We start from the raw sequence: 26,291 nt of genomic DNA on the forward strand, positions 1-26,291 counted from the left end.
CACAGGGAGCACTGAGCCCCTGACTGTGCTGGCTGAGATCCGCCTATTGCCTGTTTGCCCCTGAGAAATGATCTGACCTTTCCAAGTTTGTTTCTCCATCTATAAAATACTGTTTTTAAAACATAAGAAATTCACTGAACTCTTCCAAGCAGCGCTCTCTAGTCTCCGGGATCATGATGACTTTTCTTTCAGCCCAGGGCTACTTTTCCAGCTTTTCTATAAGTGTTTCTCACCTACGTAGAACCTCCAGGTTAAAGGCATGAATCACAGGCATTCCCACTTCAATAATTTTCTGTGGGTCACCTGTGGACACAACAATGTGGCCTCTGAGAAAATGTTGTCATGGCCAACTGCTTGCTTCCTGGGCCACTGTGGGATTGGCATTGTCCTGCAGAGTCGGCCCTCAGGCTTGGTGAAGAACCTGTCACCTTCCCAGGACAGATGGAGATGCAACCTTGTCGTAATGAGAGGTGTCACTGGAAGAAAATCTGGTGGAAGGGAGGGGAGCTGGACACCAAAGATGGGGCTTGAATTGCCAGCCCCTGCCATGGTTGCTCTGGCCTTAGCGTCCCCATCTGTAAATGGGCACAAGCTTGGGCACCACAGTGGGGGTCGTGAGGATCTGGTGAAACAGGATTTACCAGCAGCTTGCCTCCCTGACCCCTGAATCACCTGGAAGAGATAAGCACAGGGCTTCTCTGGAAGATAAATGATCTGTTTAAGCCATTATCACATCCTCTGCTAACAGGCCAAGGGCCCTGCAGGTGCGCTCAGCATTCAATGATTGTCTGTGTTCTGGCCAGCTGGCCTGTCTGTGTTCTGGATGACCCAGAATTTCTGCCTTCCGCTTCAGCCGTTGGTCACTCAACCCCTGCTTGCAGCCAAGACACGTCCTATCCCTCCAAGGCTGTTCTCTCCTCCACACACGCTGGTGTCTCCCACTGAACTAGCAGATTCTGGAGAGTGGGCTGCACGTCTCACTGTTTCCCCAGCAGGGCTGGGAGTATGTGTTACCCACAGCTGCCCAGGAGCAGAGCTTGTTCCCAACACTTCATAGAACCAGGCAGGAGACGCACACTGATAATCCCAGCTGGGTACTCTGTGAGCAGCCGTGGAGATGCTGTGTTTTGGACACCAGCCCCTGATTTGCATGGCAAGATCTTTACGTGACCTGGGTGTGCTCCTGTCTGTTGGGAACCTGGGCTGCAAGGTTAGGTGAGTGGGGAGCTGGAAGGATATGAGGATCCTGGGTATTTCTCCAGAGTCCTCTGTGGGGGTAGCCTCATCAGGGACAGGAAGCTTGTTATTATTTATTTCGTCCGTAGAAACATCAAAGGTCTTTGAATCCAACCAGCAAGCCTTTCCCGGTTCAGCTTCCAGTTTTATCTGTTAACATAGGAACCCAGCCCCGGGCAGGTCAAATTCACACTAGCGTCTGACCCTTCTGCCTGTGGTCCTAGTTCTGAGTATGGACAGAGAGACTAGACGTGTTTCCAGTTTCCGCTACAGAGAGCTTCCCAGTAGGAGTGGTCCTCTGCTTAGGCCCCAGAGCCTTGGCTCAACATCCATGCCTCAGGCCAGCCTTAAGGTGGTCTCAACATTCAGGACCTGCTGGCATGCTGGTCTGCTTGTGTGCCAGCCTCCTGGAGTGCCAGTCTCCTGCTGTGCCTGCCTCCTGGCGTTACGTAGTCTGTGTGAAGAGAGCACTTTTGCCTTCTCCACTCTGTCTCTGCAGGCACAGCTCCAGTTCTCCTGCTCTCCCAGTAGCCACAACCCAGCTGCTGTGGCACTCCGGTCACGCCAGCTGCAGCCCACCCTTGTCTTGCACTGTGGGCTCCAAGGGCAGGGCCTGGAGGCCTATCCAGCTAAGTCCCCTAGTCTGAATTGGCTCCCCTCAGGAGATTCGCCCCATCCCTAAGCACTGGTATCCACAATGCACTTGAGGAACATTGTGTCATCTTTTACGTAGGCGTGCTTGGGCGACTGCAGCTTGCTGAGGGGGAAGAAGAGCGGGCAGCCACTGGCCACGTTGGTCTCACTCTGTGGCCGCTGGAAGGAGGCTGAGCTCAGGTCAGGCCTGAAGGCATCAATGGCATGTTCACGGTTGTTCTGATCAAGTAGCATGAAGGTGACCTGCAGGGTAGGGATAGGTGGAGGGTTCAGAGCTCAGGGGATAGCATAGGTTCTCATGGGAGCCCAGTTGTTTGGGCTCAGATGGCTCCATGCCCACTGCTTGGGCTGTACCTCTGACCATGGAGAGGAGGTACCATGTTCCACTTGGAGAGGAAGCAGAGGTGAAAAGGACTTCACATCTGCGCCAGAGAGAGGCCCATGGGGCAGAAGGAACATCTGGTATTATGGTGGCTTCAGGTTTTGTCCTTCACTGTCTCACCCAATGGAAATTCTCTCTCTCTCTCTCTCTCTCTCTCTCTCTCTCTCTCTCTCTCTCTCTGTTTGTGTGTGCAAATCACAGATTTTCCTCTATTGCTATTATTATTATTATTCAGACTTGGAGATCACTGGTGAAGCTCTGCTGGCTGGATGGCAAACCCCAGATGTCCTCACAATTCCTCCTTCCCAGTTCTGGGATGGCAGGTACTCACACCTGGTTTTTGGTGTGGGTTCTGAGAACTGGATTCACCATTTCCCCAGGGGTTCTGCTACTATGATTAAACTGGCTGCGGAGACTAGGGTGCCCTGACAAGGATGCTGGTCACAGGTACCTACATGGTGATGTGTCAACTTCTGTTGGGACCTCTGCTGCCAGGCAGGAAGCAAGAGCAGACTGGGGACGGGATTTCCACTGAGCTCTGGTGTACCCAGGGCAGATCATGAATGCCCCTGAGAAGCAGATCCCCTAAGCATGACACAAGCTCTGCTCTGGCAGGAGCCCTTCAATGTGCCCCAGGGAACACACTGCTTCTCCTTGCTAAAGCTGCCCTTAAACTTGTTGGCACTAGAATTCCTGGGGAGGGTTTAAAAAAATCCCAGTGTTCCTCCAAAGTGTTCTGTTCCAGACACTGAAGCTCTACTCAGTGGGCAGGAGCCTCGGCCACTGGATTTGCACTAAGCTTCATTTTATAAAAGGAAATTGATACAGTAAGCACAGGAGACTTGCCCAGACCTCAGGTGCATAGCTAAAGTCACCATGCCTTCCCCAAACCCATCTTCTCCTGGGCTCGTACCTTGTTCCTGAATGGCCAGGGCAGTAGAGCATCATACTCCCCTCTCATGATGACGATAAACAGGGACAGGTGGGTCTTCTTGCCTGAGCCATCCCCATTCAGATACAATCGCAGACATAACTTGTAACCATACTTGGCCGTGTAGAAAGCTGAAAGGCGAAGGCAGGGTCAGCACAGGTGAGGAGATGGGCTGTATGTAGCAGGCAGGGGGCTGAGGACAGTGGGGTTTGGGGCCCGGCTCTCTTCTCTAGGAGAGTGTCGAGGAAGGCCACTCTCTTGGAGGTTGCCTAGCCCAGGGGTTGGCAGCTGGCCTTCTGGTCACAGGGAAGGCTCCCATTCGATGGTTGTAGCTTGGTGGGTGATCTGGAGTCTGTGGTTTTACCACTTCCCTGCGGTTCCATGCTGTTTGTCTCACAGCTACATGTGGAATCTAACATCTTAACCAACCCTCAAGTCACTGGAGATTGAGCCCAGAAAGGGTGGGTGTTGTTTTATGTGCTGGGGCAGAATTAGGGTTAAGGTCCAGTCAGGCTTCCCAGATCTTGGCATTGATTTTCTCGGCTGCCCAAAGGTTGGGTCCTCCCTGGAGGCTGCTGTGAGAAGGCCCTTTTTGGTTCTGCTATCAACTTTTGGGAATGGCCCCAAGAGGCAAGCCATCCCCGGTGACCAAGCATGGGGGCCCTCGTGGCTCTCTCCCTGATGGTACATCTTTGGGCACAGCTCTGCACCCGGCTCTAAGCAGACCCCCTGCTGGGGACCTGGCTTCCTTGCTTCAGGTAATTTGCTATCAAATGAGGCTGGGAGAGCAAGTACTTGGCACGGCTCTCAGATGTCACATCCAGGAATGGCCTGGTCCTGGCAGCTGGTGTGGCTTAAACAGATCCAGAGCTGCATGTAAATATTATATGTATGCTATCTGTAGGTGAACACACACAGACACACACACACAGACACACACACACTCACTCACGCACACACTCACACATGCATGCACGTGTGCATTTGGTTACCAGTTAGTGAATAACAAGAGTGTCAAGTCACTACTCTGTGAAGTTCAGCAAAGGGCCCGAAACAGGGAAGCATCACCCAATCCGCTGATGCCCAGTGCCCACAGGCACACAGTTCCCCAGGCCCTGGCTGGGTCCTCTGCCTCCTACTGCAGATGGCCAGCTTGGCAGTGACACCAGAGGCTGTACCACTCTGGCTGTTGAGTTTCGGCTCCTATCCCCCTTCTCATCCCATAGCCTCTTTGCAGAGTGCAATTGACATCCAGGAAGGAAAGAGGGCAGCTGCTGTGCTGGCAGAGCCATGGCTCAGAGAACAGACTCTGTGTCTCCCCCTACTCAAGAGGCTCCAGCCCACCCAGCATGGCTGTTCTCGCTTCTTGTCCCCCAGGCCCACTGGGGCCTGTCTCTCCTACCAGTCTCTGCCCACAGGGAGTTACCTGGAGAGAAGAGGCTGATAGTCCTGCCACACACTGACTCATGACACCGTCTGGTGACATTGGTGATCTTCCACAGGAAAGTGCCATCGAAGGAGGCCTCCTCCATGAGCCGCAGGCTCTGCTCCAGCTTGCCCAGGACCTGATCTTTTTGGGCCAGGGTCTGTTGCAACTCCACAACCTGCAGGGAAGGCTGGTCAGCTAGAGGTACCAGCACCCAGCTTGGGGGACTAGTGGGAGTAGGGATATATCAACCCAGAGAGGTTTCCCTGGCCAAGTGTCACCTAGTGCCTGCACCTGTCTTGTGCTTGGAGTCCCTTTCTCTTCTTGTTCCCCTGGCCAGCTCCTATCATTCGGCAGGAGCCCAGCTCACAGAGCCCTCCTGTAAAGCCTCCAGTCACGATCCTAGTTGGTGAGTCTCTCACCATGTTTCACGACTCTTTCAAGACTTCCTCCTCCTGCCCAGGCTGTCTCCCCATGGCGGGCTCCTCCTGTCTTCCTATGTCCACACCTTGGGTAGTGCTAAGCTCCAAGAGTAGAGCCAGAAGTCTGATGGTGTGATGGGAACCCTCGCTGCCCCCGGGAACCTACTCTATAGCAGGGGTGAGGAGCTGCCTGGCCATGGGAGCCCCGTGCCTGCCCCTGCTAATGGGTTTCCCCAGAGACATCTGAAAGGATGAACTTAGCTGGGAGATGGAAGGTGAATGGCTTGGACCTAAGTGGTCGGGTGTGGTAGGGGCGGAACCAAAGGCAGGCCCAGCTAAGAGGGACACAGTGAAATAATGCTGCTGTTTTTAAAAAAGCGACATGAGTCTGGTGACTGACTCTGTTAGGAGTAGTGTGATCCCTGGAATGGAGGAGGTGGGCTCAGAACTACGGGCTGGTCAGTCTGGGACTACGCTCTGCATGGGGATGCCTGTAGAAACTGAGGCATCGTAAGAGAACATCCTGCCCCCCCCCCCCCATACTCTGAAGAGAAGATGAGGGCACTGAAGGAAATCATCTGTTAAGATGTGAGCACTGGCTGCTCTGGACAGCAGGGGTGGACACAAACAAGCCCGTCGCTCTGTGGGCCCTGAAGGTCACAATCAGAACCAGTACTGGGAAAACAGCTCTACGAAAGGAGGGGCTGTGTAACAATGGAACTGCCCAGCAATGGAATGGAGGAGAGAGCCGGGGGAGGAGTGTTCTGGGCCAATTCTAAACAGAAGATCTGAAGCATCGGACAGCATGGCATTGACTTTTCCCCAAGCTTCTGACTAGGGTCTTCCTAATAGGTCCTGGGATAGAGGGGATATTTGGGTTAGGAAGGAGGCAACCGCTTTGGGCAGGATGAATGACTAGAAGGCTGCATGGCATAGGGGCACCCTGAGCTGACGTCAGGAGCGCGTGCCCATCTCACTCACCCTCTGCTCCAAGCTCAAGATGTGCTCTCGGTCCAGCTGGCTCTGGTGGATGGAGGCAGCCAGTGCTAGGTGGGAAGCCTCCACCTCCTTGTTGAGGACAGCCACGATGTTCTCAAACACACGCAGTTTCTCCTCCAGCTGAGCCAACTGTTTCTCTTTCAGGAGGTGCCACAGGGCCTGCTCATCCTGGCTCTCACAGCAAGGTGCCCGGTAGCAGTCAACCTCCAGGTCCCCAGTCACTTCCACAGCCGCCTGAAGCTGCAGCTCTGACAGGTTCCGCTCCAGGGCCATGGGCGTGGAGCCCAGGTTGGAGCCTGGCAAGGACTTCCACTCTTTTAGGACCCCGAGCAGCAAGTGCAGGTGGGAGGCCTGGGAGGTGGCCTCATGCTCCTGCATGGATTGTGGACTCCCCTGAGGAGAGAGTGAGAGTTGCAAATGAACAGTGGAAGGAGACCCTGGGGACCAGTAAGGAGACATGGCATCCAAGGCCACCAAACAGAGCCAGAACATTCTCCCAGCAGAAGGGAACTGGCTGTCTGTATGGGGAAGGGTTGGGGTGAAGCTATGTACAGGAAGACAGCCCCTAGATACCCCCACACAGCTAACACCCAGGTCTCTAGTGTGACCGTTCTGCCCTGCCCTTGGTTGAGCAGAGTGATGATTCAGGACCATGGAGAGAGGTGTGGGCCATGCTCTTGAGATCAGGGCTTAGGTGAGGCATCAAGGAAAACTTCCCATAGTACAATGACTTAAGAGTTGGATTCGTTTCTTGGCAACTCATTAGCATGAGACACCAGAGGAATAGCTTGGTGTTTTGGGAGGAGGGATGGGGCTGGGACCATGGACAGATTTGACATGCAGTCACTTACCTTGAAGGAACAGCCGACACCTGCAAAGGGACACACGACTCCAGCCTCAGACACCTCAGGGTGAACCTGGTAATGATAACTGTGTCACTGCATGCTGGGAAGCACCCCTGGGGCCACCCCAAGGACTCACTTAAAGTGACAGGAGCCAACAAGGCCAGAACTGGCTAGGCACGTGACTCTGCTCGCTGTTCCTTCTGCCGGCCAACTTTGCTCCAGCTTTGGAGTCTCGCCCTTCTGTACTCGTTCTACAGAAAGAGGACCAAGCCCTGCTGTCATTTGGGACAGCTCACTCCATCGTTGGGAGAGAGCACACACAGCTCCAGAATGAGCCCCCACTCTTCAGTTTCAGGATGCTGAAGAGACACTTCACAAAAAGAGCGCCATGAAGGGGGAGCGCGTGCTTGCCACTGCAATGAAAGAGCAAAAGAGCGCAGCTCCCACGTGTCAGGAGAGCTGGACTAGTGTGGCAAGGCCATCCCAGCAAGGACATGGGCAACCAAAGCAAAATAGTAATAGACATACTGGAAAACTTATCCAAATAATTTATCATCATCATCATCATCATCATCATCATTGTTATTATTTATCCAGGGTCTCACTATGTAGCTGGCCTGGAACTTGTTATGTAGAACAGGCTAGCCTAAACTCACAGAAATCTTCTTGCCTCTGTCTCCCAAATGCTAGGACTAAAGGCATGCACCATTACACCCAGGCAACCTTGAAATTCTGATCCTCCTGCCTCCATTTCCTGAGTGCTGAATATAAGCATATGTCATAAATACTGGCTCATGAGATACAGGGAACTGAGCCCAGGCCTTGTGTGCACACACTTCTCTGTGTAGACATGAGTTTCTGCTTCTCTTGAATGCATCCTGGGAGTGGAATATGTGGGCTATCTGTAGGTCGATTGTAAGTTGTGAGTGAGTTAGATAAGCAGGGCTCAGCTTTCTGTAAAACGCTTTCATAGGGCTGGGAACATAGCCCACTTGGTGGTACGGCCTCCAGGACATCCTTCTGAAGAAATTTAGGGGAGGTAACATGGTTCCGGGAGGCAGCTGCTGCCTGTCACCTGTCTGGGGTGGGTTGTGTGGGTAGAGAATGACCAGCTCTGTGGGGCAGGACATTTACCATCTCGGTAGTGGGGAGTCACCTGATTTTGTACGTTAACCAGGACTTTAGCAAACTGTACACCTAAAATGAGCACTTATTTTTAAACCTGTAAGTGATATCTTGATTTTATGAACTGAGAAGAAACTAAGTCACAAGGCTTGTTTTTCTCAAAGCTTATTCACACAGTTGGTTTGAGATGCAGAGCCTGGCATATCAAAGTATCACCCACCTGTCCCACTGTCCTTTGCGACAGGGTAGACTGTTCCCAACCAAGAATAGGAAACAGATGTTTGATGAGGACAGGCAAAGGGGGTCCTAGCAGGGAGATATCCTGGCTGTGGGAACCGGCCTCAACACAGCTTCTCCAACAGATCACTAGTGATGACACGTGGCTCAGGCGCACCAGATGCCAGGTATTTCTGGCCTAGGACCCTCTTGAGCCCTATGATTCCATGACTATGGTTCCCATCCTTTGTGGCTTGAAGTTGATAGTCCCCAGAGGGATAAGCACAAGAAAGTGGGACAGCTAACACCGGAATTCGGACATTGCTCACACAGTGGGATGTACCTGTGGATAAGCAGGGCCTGCGGGCAGGACAGCCTGCTGTGGGCTGTGTGGATGTCTGGCTTCTCCTAATGATGAGGGATGCAGAGGAGTTTACTGTGACTGGCACTGACTGCTGAAAGATGGGTAGGGGTAACTCAAGAGGTCTTCTGAAGCCCTAGGGTTAGTGAGGCTGCCAGCTCTGGTCACCCATCACCCACTCCTTACCATGTACTCAGGGTGTGGGCTCCAAGAGGCACTCAGTGTGTGTATACACTGTCATAGTGTCACGGCACTGGGAGAGTTACTAAGTTCTCCTAGGTTTAGTTTCCCCATCTGCAAAATGAATAACGCTAATCCATCCTCTAGCTGTCGTAAGAACACGAGGTGATACATAGTGCTAACCTCTTGTAGCCGTGACAACAGTAAGTGGTTTAACACAATACAACTTACAATCTCACAGTCCTACCATGAGGGTACCTTTCTCCTCTGCAAGCTGCCTGCAGCTCCTGGCTTGAGGGTCCTCTCTGCATCGTCCAAGTCCCCTTTCCCCCTTTCCCCCCATGGATGCTTGTCTCCTCACGAGAATCCTGTGGTATGTTGTGCTCACCCAGGTAGTCTAGGGTGCTCGCCCTACCTCGCCTTTGTTCCTACAGAGTCTGCCTGCTCCTGCTAGGTGCACAGGTCATGTATAAACCATTTGGCAGTTGATTTTCCACTTGACGTTGAAATGGAGCAAATACTAGTAGTCTAGGAGCATGGGGCTGGGGTCTGGCTTTGCCATCGATTCAGGGTCAGCTACCAGCATCTCCTTTGCTCTCGGCCTTCATATATTAACTATTAATAAATCAAGGGTACCAACAGGATGCTGTTGGAGGGCTAAGATTATAGATGAAAACTTTCACATTTAGGAGTGTAAAAGTGGAGAGTTCACACTGGTTAGCGCACTTCAGAGAGCACATGTCACATTTGGGAGTGTAAAGGTGCAGAGTTTACACACTTTAGAGAGCATATGTCACATTTGGGAGTGTAAAAGTGGAGAGTTCACACTGGTAAGCACACTTCAGAGAGCACATGTCATATTTAGGAGGGTAAAGGTATGGAGTTTACATACTTTAGAGAGCACATGTCACATTTGGGAGTGTAAAGATGGGGAGTCACACTGGTTGGCACACTTCAGAGAGCACAGACACGGGGGACACATGATTAGTGCTTTCCCCTACACCAGGACCCTGGGGACAGAAGGCTGACTGGCCTTCCTTGAAGGAAGCCTGCTTGGGTTCAGCACAAATAACAGAAGTCACCATGGCGGTCTGAAGCCATGGCATGTGGAGGGGTCACGTTACAGTGCCGCGAGTTCCCTGCTTTGAAAAGACAACCCCAGGTGGCAGGAGCCCACTACATGCACACACTGGGAGTTACACTAGATTGCTTAAATTCCTGTCATTCGGGGCTCTAGAGAAGACCATGGCAATATCATGAGCCACAAACCAATCTTCCTGACTGGACCGCAGAGGGAAGAATGTGAGAGAAGTAGAGTTTCCTTCTTGGGGTCTCAGCAAACATAATCAAATGTTATTCCTAGTTCCTGGTTTGTTTTGTTTGTGTGTGCATGTGTATGTGTTGCACACATGTGTATAGATGTGTGTGTATGTGCGTGTGTGTATGTGTGTGTGTCTGTGTATGTGCATGTGTGTATGTGTGTATATGTGTGTGTATATATGTGTGCATGTATATATGTGTGTGTATGTGTGTGTGCTGTGTGTATATGTGTGTGTGTCTGTGTCTGTGTGTGCGTATGTGTGTGTGTATGTGAGTGTGTATGTACGTGTATGTATGTGTATATATGTGTGTATGTGTGTGCTTGCATCCACATCAGATACCCTGCACTATCACTCTCTTTGCTCTCCACCTTGAGACTTGCTCCCTTGAGACAGGGTCGCTCACTGAACCTAGAGCGAGGCTGGTAAACAACAAGCTCCAGCAATCCTCCTGTCTCCACCCCTCACGTGGCTGGTGTTACAAGTTTGCATGGCCAAGTACGCCCCCCCCCCCTTTTTAGCAGGGGTTCTGGGGATTTGAACATGGGTCCTCACGCTTTCACAGCAGAAACTCTCATCTGCCCAGCCCTTCCCTACCCCCAGTTCCTGGTTTGTCCTCTACCCTATTGTCAATGGTTCAGGAAGGTCATTCCAGACAAGAGTAGCCTCTCTATGTTATTACTACCTTCTAATATTTGCTTGCTATGTTGGTAACTAGCTGATGCTTCTGGACCCTATGTAAGGCGATGATGATCTATTACAGATCCAGGGGAGGATAGAAGGGGGCATGGGGAGGGTTTGTGAGATGGGCACCTTGGGCTGAGCTCAGCTGCTCTCCAGTCTTGCCTCTTTGCCCAGCTTCTGTCTCCTAGGTTCCCTCAGGCATGCAGACAAAAAGGTGGGAGTTACCATCTGCAAAGGCCTGGCTTAGTCACTGTCCTCAGGTTAAAAGTCCCTAAATTCCCATCAGGGGTGGGATCAGAGGAGTCCCCATTGTAACTACCCTGTGGTCCATGCAGGCAGTGCTCTTAACCACTGAGCCATCTATCTAGTCCCTTACTTTGTCTTAAGGAAGCAAATTTCAACCTGTGCTCTTGCTGAGCCCTGGAAGTCCCTCAAATCTTTAGAGTCTGTGGCAGGGAAAATATAAGATAATATTGTTTGATGTTGGTTCATCATGCTGCAGTAGAGAGAGAAGCTCTCCAAGATGTTAAGTTTTCAACTTTCCAAAGGAGCAGTGGGTTTGGTCTTCTTGGAAAAGACCGACACCCAGCTTGCTCACTCCAGTTACTTTATTTAAACATGTACAAGGTTAATAGGAGCTGGGAAAGACTCCAACGACCAAAGACTTCTTGCCCTTGCTGCCCGTGAGAGAAGACAGCCCACTCAAATCTCAGCCCCTTTTCATTATGGCCACAAGCAAAAGGAAGAGCTCTGTGCCTGCCAGGAGTGTCTTAGGACCAAGGTCAGTAGCTCTCACCCACACCAAGTGAGACTCTCCAGAGAAACAGTTCCTCAAGGGTTAGACAGTCTCAGAACTTCTCAGAATTTCTCAGCCTCTACTGATTAACCCAAACATAGCTAGGGCTTTGCTGCAACATTAATTTCAAAGCAGACACAAGGCCTTCCTATTCATGTCGCTTACAGACAGACATAAAGGCTTTACCTACACATCACTGCAGGCTAACCAGGAGGGCTTGGCTCCAGACACTCCTTCCACCCAAGCCTTCTGCTTATATAGGGTTTATCTTGACAGAGATGCAAAGAAACTAAAGATGCTAGATGAAGTGACATTAAAATGTATCTGACCCATGTTACCTACATGTATATAAGATTTGTTTTAATTTTGCTAAGGGGAAAGAAGAAAACAAGATTGGTAAGCACAGAGCCCCTTCCCTGAGCTGCACATGTCAGGCCCAGAGGCCACAGTAAGGTGTCTGTGGAAGCTGGTGCAGAGACAGCCAGAGAGGGAGGCTAAGAAGTTCTTCCCTGGAAATTAACTTGACCCCTATTATTATTCTCTGAGGCCCCACAGGAGGGGGAGGCTGCTAAAAATGGAAGGGAAAGCCCTTCAGTCAGCTGTGGGCAGGGTAGGAAGTCCCCACACTCTGAATGACAGAGACTGGTGCAAAGGAAGGGTGAACAGGTGTGGAGCCCCTTCTGCAATTGAGCCAATGGGAAGGAGGGAAGGGTGCCCTGGCAGCTGTTGACCCGTGACTCAGATGTCATAGATCCTGGGAAGAGCCAACTTAGCATCTGCATTTTACCAAGGGAGAAACAGGGTCTGAAAACAAGTTTGCCTCCAGACAAACACTAAGGGAAATAAATCCATGCCTGCACACCGAGGTCTGGACCCATGGGCCACTGTTCACTGCTGGAGGGAGCTTTGGCCAAAAGCAGCTTCATTTGTCTCACTGTGGGGACAGAGAGGATGACCAAACTGAGATCCTGGCCACTGAGGAGCTCTGACATTGAAGTCCCAGTGTGTCTTCCTCACCTGTTATCCAAGAAGTCAGGTTTTATGCAGCGACTCCTACATGGTTGGACTTTGGAACTCACACAAGTTTGTTTGGGATCTTAATTGTGAGATTAACATAAGGTTTGGTGTCCTTGTTCTGTGTCTGATAAAAGGTTTACCAGAAATTCTTATCTACCTTCACGTCATGATATAAAGGAAGTCCACACTCGCGGAGTAAAGATTGACTCTCTAAGTGGAGAGAATTTAATTTAAAACACTGAATACATTTCTATACCTTTTCTCATTTCGTCACGAGTTGGTGGGACCTGGAGACCTCTGGGCTACACAGGTTCCCTAGGAAGGTCTTTTCATCCTGGTGGGGAGGGGTGGACTAGATTTCAAGGCTGTTGCATAAGCATGTCTCTCTGGCCCCTTCCAAAGGTCCGAAGGTGTTTCTTACTCCTGGGTGCGGAGCTTGGCTTGAGTTGAAAATGATCTCTCTCTGTATCGGTAACTGGCTGAAGTTCTCAAGAAAGGGGCTGGAGGATAAACTTTGGGGTTTTGAAATTTCTGTTACAAGTGCTCAACTCTGCCAATGTAGGGAGGAAGCAGCCAGCCACAGACAATAAGGGAGAGTGAGGGTGGCTAGATACCAGCGGAAGTTGCTTTATGGTCATAGAGTTGACATGCTATAGAGTCTTTATGAGTTCCTAAATACAGTTTCTTCCATCAGTTAAAACACACAAAACTTCCTTATCCTGTGGGCTGTGTATAAAACCAAGAGACGGACTGGGTTTGGTCCAGGAGCCAGTGTTTGGACTCCTGGTCTAGAAGAGGGGTTCCAATTCTAAATAGATCAGAGCCTACCAAGTGGCTTAGGACAATGTGCTGTTGTCACTGTGAACACTTGTCTCTGTCTTGCTGGGGAAGTGAATTCACTGTGGGCTCAAGACAAAGCAGAGACGCATCTGCCAGGCAGGGGCCACATGGGCGACTACCCACTCTGCCTCTACCTGGGCAAGGTCCCCTCCCCCCATCAGTGGAGGCCAAAGGACAACCTCTGGAGCAGTTTCTCACGTGCCTGCCATCCTCCATTCCCCCCTTTCTTTTGAAGACAAGGTCTCTGGTTAGTTGGGAACTCACTTTGTAGGCTAGGCTAGCTGGCCAGTGAGCCCCAGGGGTCCCCACATCTCCCCAGCCTAGCTGGCCAGTGAGCCCCAGGGTCGCCATATCTCCTCCCCAGCCTAGCTGGCCAGTGAGCCCCAGGGTCCCCACATCTCCTCCCCAGCCTAGCTGGCCAGTGAGCCCCAGGGTCCCCACATCTCCTCCCCAGCACTGGTATTGCAGGTATCATCACACACAGCTTTCATTACACGGGTTCTAGTGAGTAAACTCAGGTCTTCACAGACCGAGCCATCTCATCAGTCCCCAGAGATGGCCAGATGCTGACATACCTTCTCCTGAGTCAGAAGGCTTCCTGGGCTCCCAGGTTGGAGGTTTTCTGCTCTGCATTTGGGACAGATCAGATCTTCACCATCCCTGGGGAAACAGGAACAAGACTCTCAAATTACGACACCTTGCTGGCCCTTGCTGTCCGTCACTTGCCACCTTCCTGACAGACTTCAAAGCCCAGACCTTGCTCACTGCAGTTATTCCACCATCCTGGAGCCCCATGTCAAAGCTTCCGAGCCCCAGGCACCCACTCTTTCCCAAAGCTTGTAGTGAGTTGCCCCTGCAGCCCCACCTGCTTTGACCTGGTGGTGCCTTCCCTCATCCAGGTAGCGGGATTGTGGATATCTCTCTGTAGAAATACCCATCCCAGTGCCTGCTACAGGATCTCTACTGGGAGAATGATTCCATGCACTGACTTGCAGAAATTGAGCCCCAACACTTCCAGTCTCAAGGGTTTAGGCAAGGAGTTGCCGTGTGGAACTTCATTTGTTCTTCAGTCATGTATGTGGTTCTGGTCTCTTATTTCTTGGCCATGGCAGGTGATCATGGCCTATCAGAGCAAGAACAGGTCTCAGGGGCTATCTCTCTGGAATGGGCACAGCGTGGGACACCTGCACAAGTGGTTCTGACCCAGAGTGAGTGCTGCTGGCCCATTTCTGGGTGAGGAAAATGAGGCCAGAGAATGCAGCCTAGGATGGGCCATGGAAGAACAAGCAAGGCAGAGCAGGGCAGAGGCACCTCTGGCTGGGACCTGCACTCTCCAGCCGGCTTCTGCTCCCTCCTCTGCTGGGTTTAAGGGGGTGGGGCAGGAGGTGAGCTCAGAGCATCAGCTGGCCAGGAAGCCCAGTCAGTTGAGACCTCCACCCCCACAGCCTTTCCATTGCTACAGCCTTCCACCCGGGTTCCTGCCTCGCCCCTTAGTCACCAAATTTGAACTTCTCGTTTGACTGATTCAGTTTCCCCACATTCTCAATCTGTAAGGTCTCAAAGAAAAGGTCATGTCTGTGGCCCATGGCCCTTGACGGGGATCTTCACCAGAAAACCCACAGGCGGTAAGCGACTTTGTCTCTGGGGGCTTTGCAGTTCTCAGCTCCACGTAGGGTAGTGACTGTACTGACTGGCGCAGGCTGACAGAGGACACAGGGATGGAGCACTTGGTGCACAGCAGGTGCACAGTGATGGCCAAGGCATGGTGTCATCGCTGCTATTGATGCAGCACATCCTGGATATTTACACTTTAAGTGTAAACACACACTCTATTGCATGTTTGCCCCCCGTTAACTGTGTTTAATAAAACAAAAGAGTGTTTTATTGCAGTATGGTATTTGCCAAGGGGGCCTATGTTCATTACTGTGAGAGGTTTGGGGAATATTACTGATGGAGCCTTGTAATAGTTCTGTGAGATAGAAAGCAGCTCCACGGGCAAGAAGTCAGGGTTCGGAGACCGGAGGTTCAAGCTAGGTTACACAGCAGGAAGTGGCCGAGAGGTGCTTAAAGTTCCACCTCAATAATGACGGCCAGACAGCTGTCTGTGGCTACTGACACACCTGTCTCCGGACAGGGGGCGGTGTTCGGAAGAAGAGAGCGTGGAACTAGAGGCTCAAGAGGTGAGGTTGCCTGCCCACAGCCAGCCCTTCTCTTCAGTCTCCCCTCCCATCATGGTCCCTCCCTGGCCATTCTTCCCATGGGCCCTTGGCTCTTTGACCCCCTCACCTCAGTTTCTCAGAGAGACAGGTGGTGCAGTAGAGAGCCCTGGGCTCTGAGGGGTCCTGGGAGGCAGCTGGGGGGCAACCAAATGGAAACTCATTTTCATCAGGAGCTGGGCGGGGGTCGCTGGCTGAGCTGGAAGCCATCTTGAGGTTTCAGACCAGGGAGGGTCTGTCAAGTAGAGCCGAGGCCTTGTGGAGCCTGTAGAGAGAGGTGTGTTCTAGCCTGGGCCTCCCTTCCTGTGACTTTATCTTCTCCTCTGGCTGTGTGGTAGACGTCACAGCTGAGTCACAGTAGGGATGGAGTAGGAATTACCCTTTGTGGTTAGAAAAAGCCCCTGGACAGAGACTGAAACCTTTAGGAGTGTCCAGACATTTTTTAGAGTGAGAACAAGCAAGCGACAGTCATAGGAAGAGAGCGAGGCTGTGGTTCTCCAGAGTCATGGTTCCCTGCCTGAGAGCCACAGGCTGTCCCCCACCCCCACAGGGACCTCTGAGCCATGTAGAATTCTCTGGAACAGTGGGGCTCAGTTTTCTGATGGAAACCCCAAGGGTCATGAAAGCAGGTCCAAAATTCAAGTTCTGGGTGGCTTTGGGGAACTGCCACTTTCTCACACTGTCACTTGGTTACCCTATCTTGAAAGAATGTATTGAACAAGTGGTCTCTAGGACTAAGGCTGTGGAGTCTATGACTAAGGCCACCAAAGGTAGCAGGAAGGCCTCTGACGACCCCACCCTGCCTGGGGCATTGTGCGTCAGTCCAAGGCATTGGCACCGCAGACTCTGCAGAGCCCCCTTCCCAAGCCCGACTCAGGAAGTCATAGGTGGCCGTGTGTCTGGTCAGGAGCCACACTTCCCTGCTGAGACCAAGGCAGTACACCAGTCCGGGTTCATGGGGATTTGCTCTCAGCAGCCAATCGGACCGTAGATCCATGTGTGCATGAGGGTGAACAGGAAAACACATGACTCTGGCCAGCCGTTGTGTGGTGGGTCGACTTTTTCCTCCAACCCTTACAATCCTTTTGTGGCCCTGCACATCTCCATGAAGCAAGGCGTGAGACCCAAAGACACACAGCCTGAGGCTGAGCGGTGGGATCTGAACCAGGCCCTGTGCTGTTCCACCATGGCCAAGGAGAGAACAAGGCAGCATGGCGAAGTCTCAGAGACGGGGATGCTGGTCAGGGCACCCGGCTTGTCTCAGCCTGTCAAGTGATAAAATATACCTTCCTACCCAACTGCCCTGCTATGGGATTTGTAGATAACCACAGGCTCTGACTTCAGGCAGCTCTGAGGTGGGATCCTGGATCCACCATGTGTATTTTAATATGTATTTATTTGTTTTGGGACAGAGTCTCACTATGCAGCCCTGGCCGGCCTTGAACTCTCAGAGATCCTCTGTCTCTGCCTCCTGAGTGCTGGGATTAAAGGCGTGCGCCCACCGTGTGCCAACATGCACCACTATGCCTGACTCACTCACCACACAGTCTTCAATGTGTCGCAATCTCAGTTCTTTCTACATAAAATGGGTATAAAACATGTATTTTACCCAGTTGTCAAGATGATCAAGTTTTATTTCTCTGGCTGTGATAAAATGCCCTGGCAAAAAGGACACTGATTTGACTTATAAGTCCAGGCTAAAGTCCATCATTGGGGGGAGGTCAAGACAGACCTCTAACAGTCAAAGCACATCCACAGTCAGGGGCCGAGGGAAACAGATACACGGATGCCTGCTCCTTTGCTTGTTCTCAGTTTAGTTTCTCTACTCTTACAGTTCAGGACCTCTTGTGTAGGGAATGGCGCCACCCACAATGCGAAGGGTGTTCCTATATCAATTAACTTTATTATGCCAATCTCCCACTGCATGCCCACAGGCCAGCCCAAAGTCGATAATCCCTCAGGGAGACTCTTCCCAGGTCATGTCAAGCTGACAATTGTAGCTAAACCATCAAGTAAGTGAAGGTGTGGCAGAGGTCGTGGCCCATGACGTGCTCCAAAAACTTTTGGTATTGTACTCAGGCAACAACCATGCCCTTCTTGGACTCCAAACAAGGAAAGGGGTTTAAAATGGTAAATTACACTTAACAGTGTTTCTACATCTCTCAACTTCCTTGAGACCCAGTGGGTCGGGAAGTTTAGACTCTGTGATCAGTGATTCTCACCCTTCCTAATGCTGCAACCCTTAAATACAGTTCCTTATGTTGCAGTGACCCCAACCGTAAAAATATTTTCATTGCTACTTCATAACTGTAATTTTGCTACTGTTATGAATATAGATATTTAATATTCAGGGTATCCGATATTTGACCCCCAAAGGGGGTCATGACCCATAGGTTGAAAACCACTGATCTAGATAAACTCAACCATCCCGCTTCCCCAGGATGGTGCCAGAACTTCTAGTGGTCATTGGCAAAAAGGTTGCTGCATCCTATAGACTTCGATCCTCAAATGTGCCCTGCCCAGCCCACTCAGCTAGTGACCTTGAGTTTACTTCCCCAGTCTCAGAAAGGCTTTTCCTTAACTGCTCAGCCCGAGCAGCAACCCCTTGCTTCCCCACATGTCTCCTCCTTCTCCAGTTAGGATGCAAGGGAGGCACCCAACCTCGTTGCTCCATCTACCTTCTTGTTTCTTTTCTCTTGTCCTATCCCCACCTCCTTCACTGATTTCCTGTCTTCCACCAGCTCCTTCCCACCAGCATCAAAACACCCATAGACAGCTGTCTAGTAGGGTACCAGGCACCTCTCTTCAGTGCCGTGTGTTAAGTGTTTTGTTTTTATTTGCCCTGGGATCAAACTCAAGGCCTTGCACAAGCTCTTGTTTACTGAGCCACATCTCCAGCCTATGTTAAGCACTTTTACAAACATCTCATCAACATTTCCCTCCAATCTTTGGAGGCCCCCTACTTCATAGCAGAGGGACCCAAGGCACAGATAACTTGAGTGCCTTGCTCAAGACTGCACAGCTACTGAGCAGGAAGGACTGAGCACACAGACCTGCTCTTTAGAACGAGCTTGGTCCTTCTCCAAATTCCTCTTTTATATCTACTCCCGCTTCAATCGGCAGTGAAGATTTTAAAGAGGGTTGTCCACACAGCCGCTGAAACTCCAGGGAGTTCCAACCCTGTTAGAGGCTCTCACGCTGTCAAATGCTCTGGGCCTGCCCTAATTGACATCCTGTCCTTTCGGAAGCTGGACAGAGGGCTCTTGGCCCCTCTCTCATGCCAGCACCTTCCTTCTGTCATTCAGACACCCGTCAGAGTTAATTCTTGCACCGCGGTGGTTCTTTTACCTGGTCTCACCTCCACCTCCTTTGGTCCCATCTCCACGGCTCCCAGAACGGGGACTCTATGATCTGAGTAGCTGAGTAGCCCTGTGCAAGCCACCTTCTGGTCTTTGGGGGCGCACCTGGGCCACACCCACTTCTCCTGGAACGTCTGGGTGACAGTGCCCAAACTGGGATCCCATGGCGCACCTGCCACCCATAGCCTGGGGCATGCTGTCCGGCCGCCTGCCTGTGGCCCCCCTGCCCTCCCGACCCCATTTCTTCCAGCAGATGACTATCGACCTTCCACGTCCATGTCAGGACGAGATCAGAGCTGAGCGCAGAGCTGCGGTGAAAAGAGACCAGAGCACCTCTTGGGAAGCGTGAGGGGTGTAGGACCCTGGAGGGTTCCTCAGTGAGAACCAAAGTCCTGACGTTCTCACTTGGGGGGGGGGATCTGCGGGTGCTGGGCAACCAACCTGCGCGCCGCCGCCTTCTCTCATCCGGCGATGCGAGCGAGCGGGAGCGTCCTCCGTGCTAAGAACCGGGATAGCGGGTAGATGCCGAGGGAAGCAGGGTCTGCGTGAGTGGGTAGGGCTGGACTGGTTCCTGAGGCCGGCTGGGGGCGGGGCGAGCGCTCCTCCCAAGAGGAAACTGAGACCCAGATTACATCTGGTGGGGTCACGGTGCTGGCTGACTCCCGCAGTGACTGCACATGTGAGGTACTCAGTATAACGAATGCGAGGGACACACAAGCAGCATTGAGCTCCAGTCTGAAATCCCGCCAGAGCATGAGCGGAAAAGCAGCAAGTCTGAACCTTACCACAGTGGGTTCTTTCAGAGAGCCCAGCATCGGCATGCTCCACCAAGCTGTGGATGCTGCAGACAGCAGAGAGATGGGGCGGCTCTCAGGGAACTGTGCGCTAACAAAACTGGGTGCAGCAGGGAAGTGGTTGTGATTGTAAAACTAAACACACACATCATTTCACACACACACACCCGACATTTTACATACACATACATACACGCATAAACACACACGTATATACACAAGCACATGGCCTCTTATTCCCTATGATTCTCTTTATACTAATCAAGAGTTGGGGAACTTAGTGTTAGGATACAAGTATGGTTTAAAAGATAAAAACAAAACAAATAAGCAAAAAAACCCGACTTGTGTTTTTGTGAACAGAAATCTTACAAGGGCACCTTCTGTACTCAGGTGTCTAATGGTCCTGTTCTGATGGCTAGTGGTTCTCCATCTCATTAATTTGGTTTTGACTTCTAATTGGAGTATTTATTTATTTATTTGTGACAAGGACGTGCTGTGTTGTAGCCCTGCTGATTCCAAACTTTTAAGCCATCCTCCTGCCTCAGCTTTCCTAGTGCAAAAATTACGGGTGTGAGTCGCCTTGCTGGGTTTTGTTCTGGACGTGGAGGTGTGTCTTTTTTCCCCACTCTAGCTTCATGTTTCTAGCAGTCAGGTGATCCCGCAGGACTGGAATTGGCATCTGGCTGGCTGGTGGAATAAAGACTTTTTGGGGTTCAACTTGGAAGGGGAAATGTCTGCCTGAAGACAAGTGTTGTGTCTCAGGAACCTGCTCCCTCCAAACATGATCTCCATGATCTGTGTAAGCATGGTCAGAGGTGGTCTCTGAGGCTTTCCATTCTTCTGCTTTTAATTTGTTTTGAGGCAGGGTCTTGCCATACAGTACAGGCTGGTTTAGAATTAGTGACCGTCCTGCCTCGGTTTCTCAAGGGCTGGGATCCCAGGCATATACCACTCAGCTTAGCTTGGGCCTTTCAATTCTAATAGTAAAGAATTCTACGAGCTCCCTGTGTCCCTTCCTGGTGTTCAAAGTCATCCATTCTCAAGTGCTCCTGGTGAAGTGGTGACATGTCTCAAGGTCCTGGGCCCTGAAAGAGTCACTCTTTGGTCCCACCTCTCTCCCACCCCCTCTTCCTTTCTGCCCCAGGGTAAAGAGAAAAGAGCAGGCAGTCTGATCTCACACTGCACGCCACATCCTGTTTTCAGATTAGTGAGTTCATAAGCTGGAAATTTACCAAGGGAAATAGTTTAATTTTGGAAAGTACCAAAATCTCATCTGTAGCCACCCTGCTTAATTTTGGGGGCTCTTGAAATAGAGGGGGCATCACCTACAAACCACTAAGTGCCCAGGGAACAGCCAGGGAGCAGAACTTCTGCTTCAGAAAGGAAATAAGCCTTTTGGAGGCCGCCCCCCTCTGCCCAGGGCACTTGCTTCATTCTTCTAAGAAATTTCAGAAGAGGAATCATCTCCCGGGCCTTGCGCTCGCTCGGATCTGGTGGTCTGTGGCAGGGCTGTGAAGGAGGATCAAGGAAGCAGACTCAGGCTGAGGGCTGTGGCATAGCTGACTACAGGGGGACCTGGGTTTGCTCCCCAGCACCACAGGAAACTGGGCATGGAGGCAAACACCTGTATCCTCGCATCCACAAATGGGGGGTGGGGTGGGAATCAGAAGTTCTAGGTGATCCGTGATTTTTTAGAGAAGCAAGTGATTGTGTGTGCCTCCACCCATGTCCTTCTCACCCACACCTGTTCCTTGGGATCTCAGAGGCACCCACCACAAAGGTTTCGGTCTGTCTCAGTTCCCCAGCAGTCAGACCTTTGACACTGAAGGGGACTGTCTGGTCCTACAGCTTTTATACAGTGTGTGGCTCCTGCAAAGGAGTCAGGACTGGATGGAATTCTGGGTAATTAACAGGGTGTAATTAACACTGTGCATCCAGGAGTATAGAACACAAATGAGTCCCCTAGAAACACTTAAGTGTCTGGCCTGTTAGAGTAAGGTCAATGGCCTAATCCTAGGGTGCAGAGCAGGAAGCTGGTGAAAACTGAGGAGTCCCCAGCTGCTTAGGGCTGGGACGAAAAGCTCTATGTCGTCATCCCTCTTCCCGCTCAAATCTGGGTAGACACTCAGCCATGAGTGCTGAGCTGGCAATTTCAGAGTCTTCTGTTTTGTTTTCTTTCTCTCGGCCAGCACAGTAGCTGTTTTCTGTGAAGGGAGGAGAAAAGAAATAAACTCTTAAGAAGCAAAGCAAGATGTAATAGCTTATAAAAAGTTTGATGTCCCTCGCTGTATGTGGGTGCCGGTGTGTGTGTGTGGGGGGGGGCAGAGGTCAGCTTTGGGTTTTGTCCCCCAGGTGCTTTTCATCTTGTTTTATAGAGCAGGATCTCTCACTGGGCCCTGGGGGCTGGAAGGCTAAGCTAGGCTGGCTGGAAGCAGGCTCCAGGGATCTGCCTTCTCCCTGACTCCAGCTCTAGAAAACAAGTACACAGCACCATACTGGGTGTTTCTGGCGTGACTTCAGGGGATTGGATTTAGGTACTGAAGTCTGTGTGGCAAGTACTTTACTGACTGAACTATCTTTCCAACTCTAGTTTATAGAATTTGTTTTGCTTTTCCAAACAGAGTTTCTCTGTGTAGCCCTGGTTGTTTTGGAACTCGCTCTTGTATACCAGATTGGCCTTGAACTCAGAAATCTGCCTGTCTCTGCCTCCTGAGTGCTGGGATTAAAAGCATATGCCATTACTGTCTGGCTAGAATTTTTTTTAAGGCAGAAGATGACCTTAGTGTTGTAGAATGTTGTTTTAACTAGGTAAGATGTATTACACTTGTTTTTGCTGTGAGATATTACTCTAACGGTGTAAATACTATTACTTTAACTGTGTAAATGTTACTTTAACTATGTAAAATTTGTTTTTGTTGTATTTGTTTAATGATGTAAAGATGTGTTGCATCTGTTACATCTTGCCTGCCGAAGGCACCTGATTGATCTAATAAAGAGCTAGACAGCTAATAGTGAGGTAGGAGAAAGGGTTGGCAGGGCTGCCAGGGAGAGAGAATAATGTAGTGTGAAGCGGCGGGGCTGCGTCCTGCCACCCGGCTGCCGGCTAACTTTACACCCGAAATAATTACACGGAAACTGTATTCTTTTAAAACACTGCCTGGCCCATAGTTTCAGCCTCTTATTGGCTAATTCTCACATCTTCCTTTAACCCATATTTAGTAATCTGGGTAGCACCACGAGGTGTGGCTTACCAGGAGAGATCTTAACCTGCGTCCATCTCGGAGAGGAGCAGCATGGAGACTCACTATGGTCACTGCCTGAAGTGTCTCTCCAACTCTACTTCCTTGTTCCCACCATTCTGTTCTGTCTACTCCACCTACCTAATTTTCTGTTCTTAAAGGGCCAAGGCAGTTTTCTTTATTAATTAACCAATGAAAGAAACATAGACAGATAACTCTCCTCCATCAGAATAAATAGGAGGAGAGATCTAGGCCAAGAAGTACAAGGAGGAATGAGAGAAGGAGGGAGATGTCAGCCACAAGCGGAGAAGCAGAGAAAGTAATATATACAGAAGTAAGAAAGGAAATAAGTCCCGAGGCAAAGGTAGACAAAGAGAAACAGGTTACTTTAAGTTGAAGGAGCTAGTCAGAAACGTGCCTAAGCTAGGCCAAGCATTCAAAACTAATAATAAGTCTCTGTGTCAGGATTTGGGAGCAGGTTGGTGGCCTAAAAGAAATTCCTGGTGAAAAATCATAAAACTTGATTTTTCAAACTTTATCGTCTACAAGACCTTGTTTTCATATGTCCTCAAAAGGAGCCCGGGCACACAAAGCAAATGTGGGGGAGAGCGACTCTAAACAGGACAGGCGGCCAGCAGCAGCCAACAGCCTATGGGTGGGGGCTGCTCCCTTTGTCCCCATCTTGGTCTTGGGCTGAAACACGTCTGGAAACGTGCATGAGGAGGTTCGGCTGTGGAAAGAGTTTCTCTGCAGCTGGCCTGCCTCTGCAGCCCTGCCGTTTACCCTTCCCGACTCTCCTTCCAACACCCTTCACGTGCGTCCAAGAGTTCATGACTGAGTTGCTACAGAAGTCACCAGCGTTGCTAGACTTCCACTCCAGCCTGGAGCACTGGGGTCTGTGGTTGTGGTTAAAGTAGTAACCACAAGAATAAGTGGCTCCCTTTAATGCCAGTCATGGCTCTGAATGTAACATGTTCATTTCTTTGTGTAGCTTCTAGGATATTACAAAAATTGAGGAGTAAATGAGTGTTTCGTCCCCAGGTGAGGAAACAGGGGTCTCAGGGTAGAGAATTAGACTCAGGTCAAGCAGCCAGTGACTGGCAACTTGGGAAGGGTCAGCATTCACTTCTAGATATGTGTGCTTTTTTTTCTACTATGATTCCAGACAAAGCTGGGATCATATTTGATATTGTTCTCCTGCTCTGTGCCTCAGTTTCCTCAGTTGTCAATGGCAAAGTTACAGGATGGAAACTATACTTCTGTGGTGCTTTGCGTGATGACATCACCGAGGGGGTGGGCACTTGGGACCTGTGGGGCCACCTGACTCCATGTCTCCATCTAATACACTAGCCTATTCTTCAGTTTCTAAACTCTTGAGATTCCTTATCAAGCTTCTGACCTTGAGTCCTTGGGACTCACAGTTCTACATCACAGGATGCTTCTGAGAGTCTGACACTGGGGCAGACACGGCTCCATAGGGTCAGAGATAAAGGTCACACAGATAAGTCCTGGTGCCCTGGTGGCTGCCTCCCAGACTATGTGCAGGACGAAGTGAATGAATCCACTGAACACAGCCGTCTGATATGGTCCCACTTGCTCACCCTCTTAGGAAGCATGGTCGGAGTGCACCTCATTGCCTTTCCCGAACAGAACCAAAACCCTCCCCCCCTCCGTGTACTCCTGCCCTCTGCTCGCCACCAAGGCTCGAGCTCGGAAAAGACACTTATGGAATTTGCTTTTCTGTCACTGCCAGCTCAATCTCTGCTGACTTCTGACTCATGACCGGGGACATTTGAGCAAACAGATGAGCGCAAGCCACCAGCAACAGCAAGTTAGCCGAGCAAGTGCCTGGTCCTGCAGTGCAAAGGCAGGGTCTTGGGGTTCACGTACAGCTGCTATTCACAGCAAGTCAGAGAAACACCCCACGAGTTAAGAAAAACTAAACTACAGCATGTTATGTGCATGTCTGCTTAAGTGATAGTTAAAATGTTCTCCTTGTTTTTGCTATACACAACTGGAATTAAAAATATTCCACTTTGCAGGCTTTTCCCCTTTTCTGTTTCAGCAGAATAGATGGGCACATCAAATGATACCAACTGGTGTTTACGGGTGCATGGAATGAAGCCCAGCGCAGTCTCGAGGGGGCTGCTGTTGTCACCCATTCCTAGACACCAGTGCACCTATCTTCCATCAGTGAGTGCTAACAAGACTGCTTAGGAAAGGTCTACTTCAGGGCCAGTGAGATGGTTACGTGGGCAAAGACTTGCTGCCAAGCCTGACAAACTGGGTGTGATCCCTGGGATCTACATTGTAGAAAATGAGGACCAGTTTGAACAAGATGCTGCCTGACCTTCACGTTTGCCACTGTGGCATGTGTGCACGTGTGTGCACGTATGTGTGCATTTGTGCATACACAGACAAAAGTAAATATTTTACTTCAGGAAACAACAGTTAAGGATGATGTAATTATCATCAGAAAACATTGTCTACCTTTGACCTCGCCCTTGGGGGTTGTAAAGTTAGAAATAATGTTCTAGTACACACTTAAACAAGAAGTCTGGGTCTGTCGAAGGCAGTCTGTGTTCAGTGACTTTCCCATCACTACAGGTCCAGACTGAGTTTCAAATGCCCAGAGACTACGGAAGTCCTCTGCATTCTAAGCCATGGCTCCCGGGTCTTCCCAGATGGCTGTTGGCTGGGCACTCTGAAGTCACTGTGGATGTCACAGGAAGGCCAATGGCTCTCAGAAGCAGATGGCAGGTTCAGGGGCAAACTTGATGATAGCTAAGGACAACCCTGAGATGCCCACAGTGTGGAAGGCTGTTATCCTAACCCACTTCTCTTTGCCTTCTCGGGCCACCATGTGCCTGGTTCTAGGAGTTTGTTTTTGCTGCATGTCAACCCATTCGTGGACTGTGGAAATTAAGGCTCTGCCCCATGGGTGGGAAGGGTGCAGGGGCCTCCTAATTACTGCTCCACACTAGCTGCAGGCGTGTCTTTCCTGGCTCTTGGCTACTACATTTGAAACCAATGGTGAAGCCTGAATGTCCTGGGGGAAGAAAACAAGATGTGTTAATCAGGATTCTTTAGATCATTGGTTTTCAACCTGTGGGTTGCGATCCTCTTGGGAGTCAACTGACCCTTTCAGAGGGGTCACCTAAGACCATCGGGAAACATAGATATTTACATTACAACTAATAACATAGCAAAATTACTGCTATGAAGTAGCAATGAGAATAATTTTATGGTT

General features: G+C 50.6%; 1 protein-coding gene across 1 annotated transcript; it reads right to left on the minus strand.

Moving 5' to 3' along the window:
* Window positions 1-1,173: 1,173 nt before the first annotated feature.
* Window positions 1,174-19,558, minus strand: Traf1 (TNF receptor associated factor 1). The gene is made up of 8 exons (XM_038337528.1): window positions 19,450-19,558; window positions 15,720-15,914; window positions 14,009-14,093; window positions 6,902-6,967; window positions 6,033-6,443; window positions 4,630-4,807; window positions 3,186-3,334; window positions 1,174-2,133 (listed from the first exon to the last, which is right to left on the minus strand). The coding sequence occupies exons 2-8, from the start codon at window positions 15,857-15,859 to the stop codon at window positions 1,915-1,917; spliced, it is 1,248 nt and encodes a 415-aa protein (XP_038193456.1). The 5' UTR covers window positions 15,860-15,914; window positions 19,450-19,558; the 3' UTR covers window positions 1,174-1,914.
* Between the last annotated feature and the right edge of the window lie 6,733 nt (window positions 19,559-26,291).

Source organism: Arvicola amphibius, chromosome 7 (genome assembly GCF_903992535.2).
Source record: "Arvicola amphibius chromosome 7, mArvAmp1.2, whole genome shotgun sequence".
Taxonomy (NCBI): domain Eukaryota; kingdom Metazoa; phylum Chordata; class Mammalia; order Rodentia; family Cricetidae; genus Arvicola; species Arvicola amphibius.

Excerpts from the sequence above, each read along its gene's own strand:
- Traf1 (XM_038337528.1), bottom strand. The coding sequence starts at position 15,859 with ATGGCTTCCAGCTCAGCCAGCGACCCCCGCCCAGCTCCTGATGAAAAT. Across the intron at positions 14,094-15,719 it reads TGTCTCTCTGAGAAACTGAG|GGATGGTGAAGATCTGATCT; the intron begins GTGAGGGGGTCA and ends CTGTTTCCCCAG. Across the intron at positions 2,134-3,185 it reads CCTGGCCATTCAGGAACAAG|GTCACCTTCATGCTACTTGA; the intron begins GTACGAGCCCAG and ends CCTACCCTGCAG.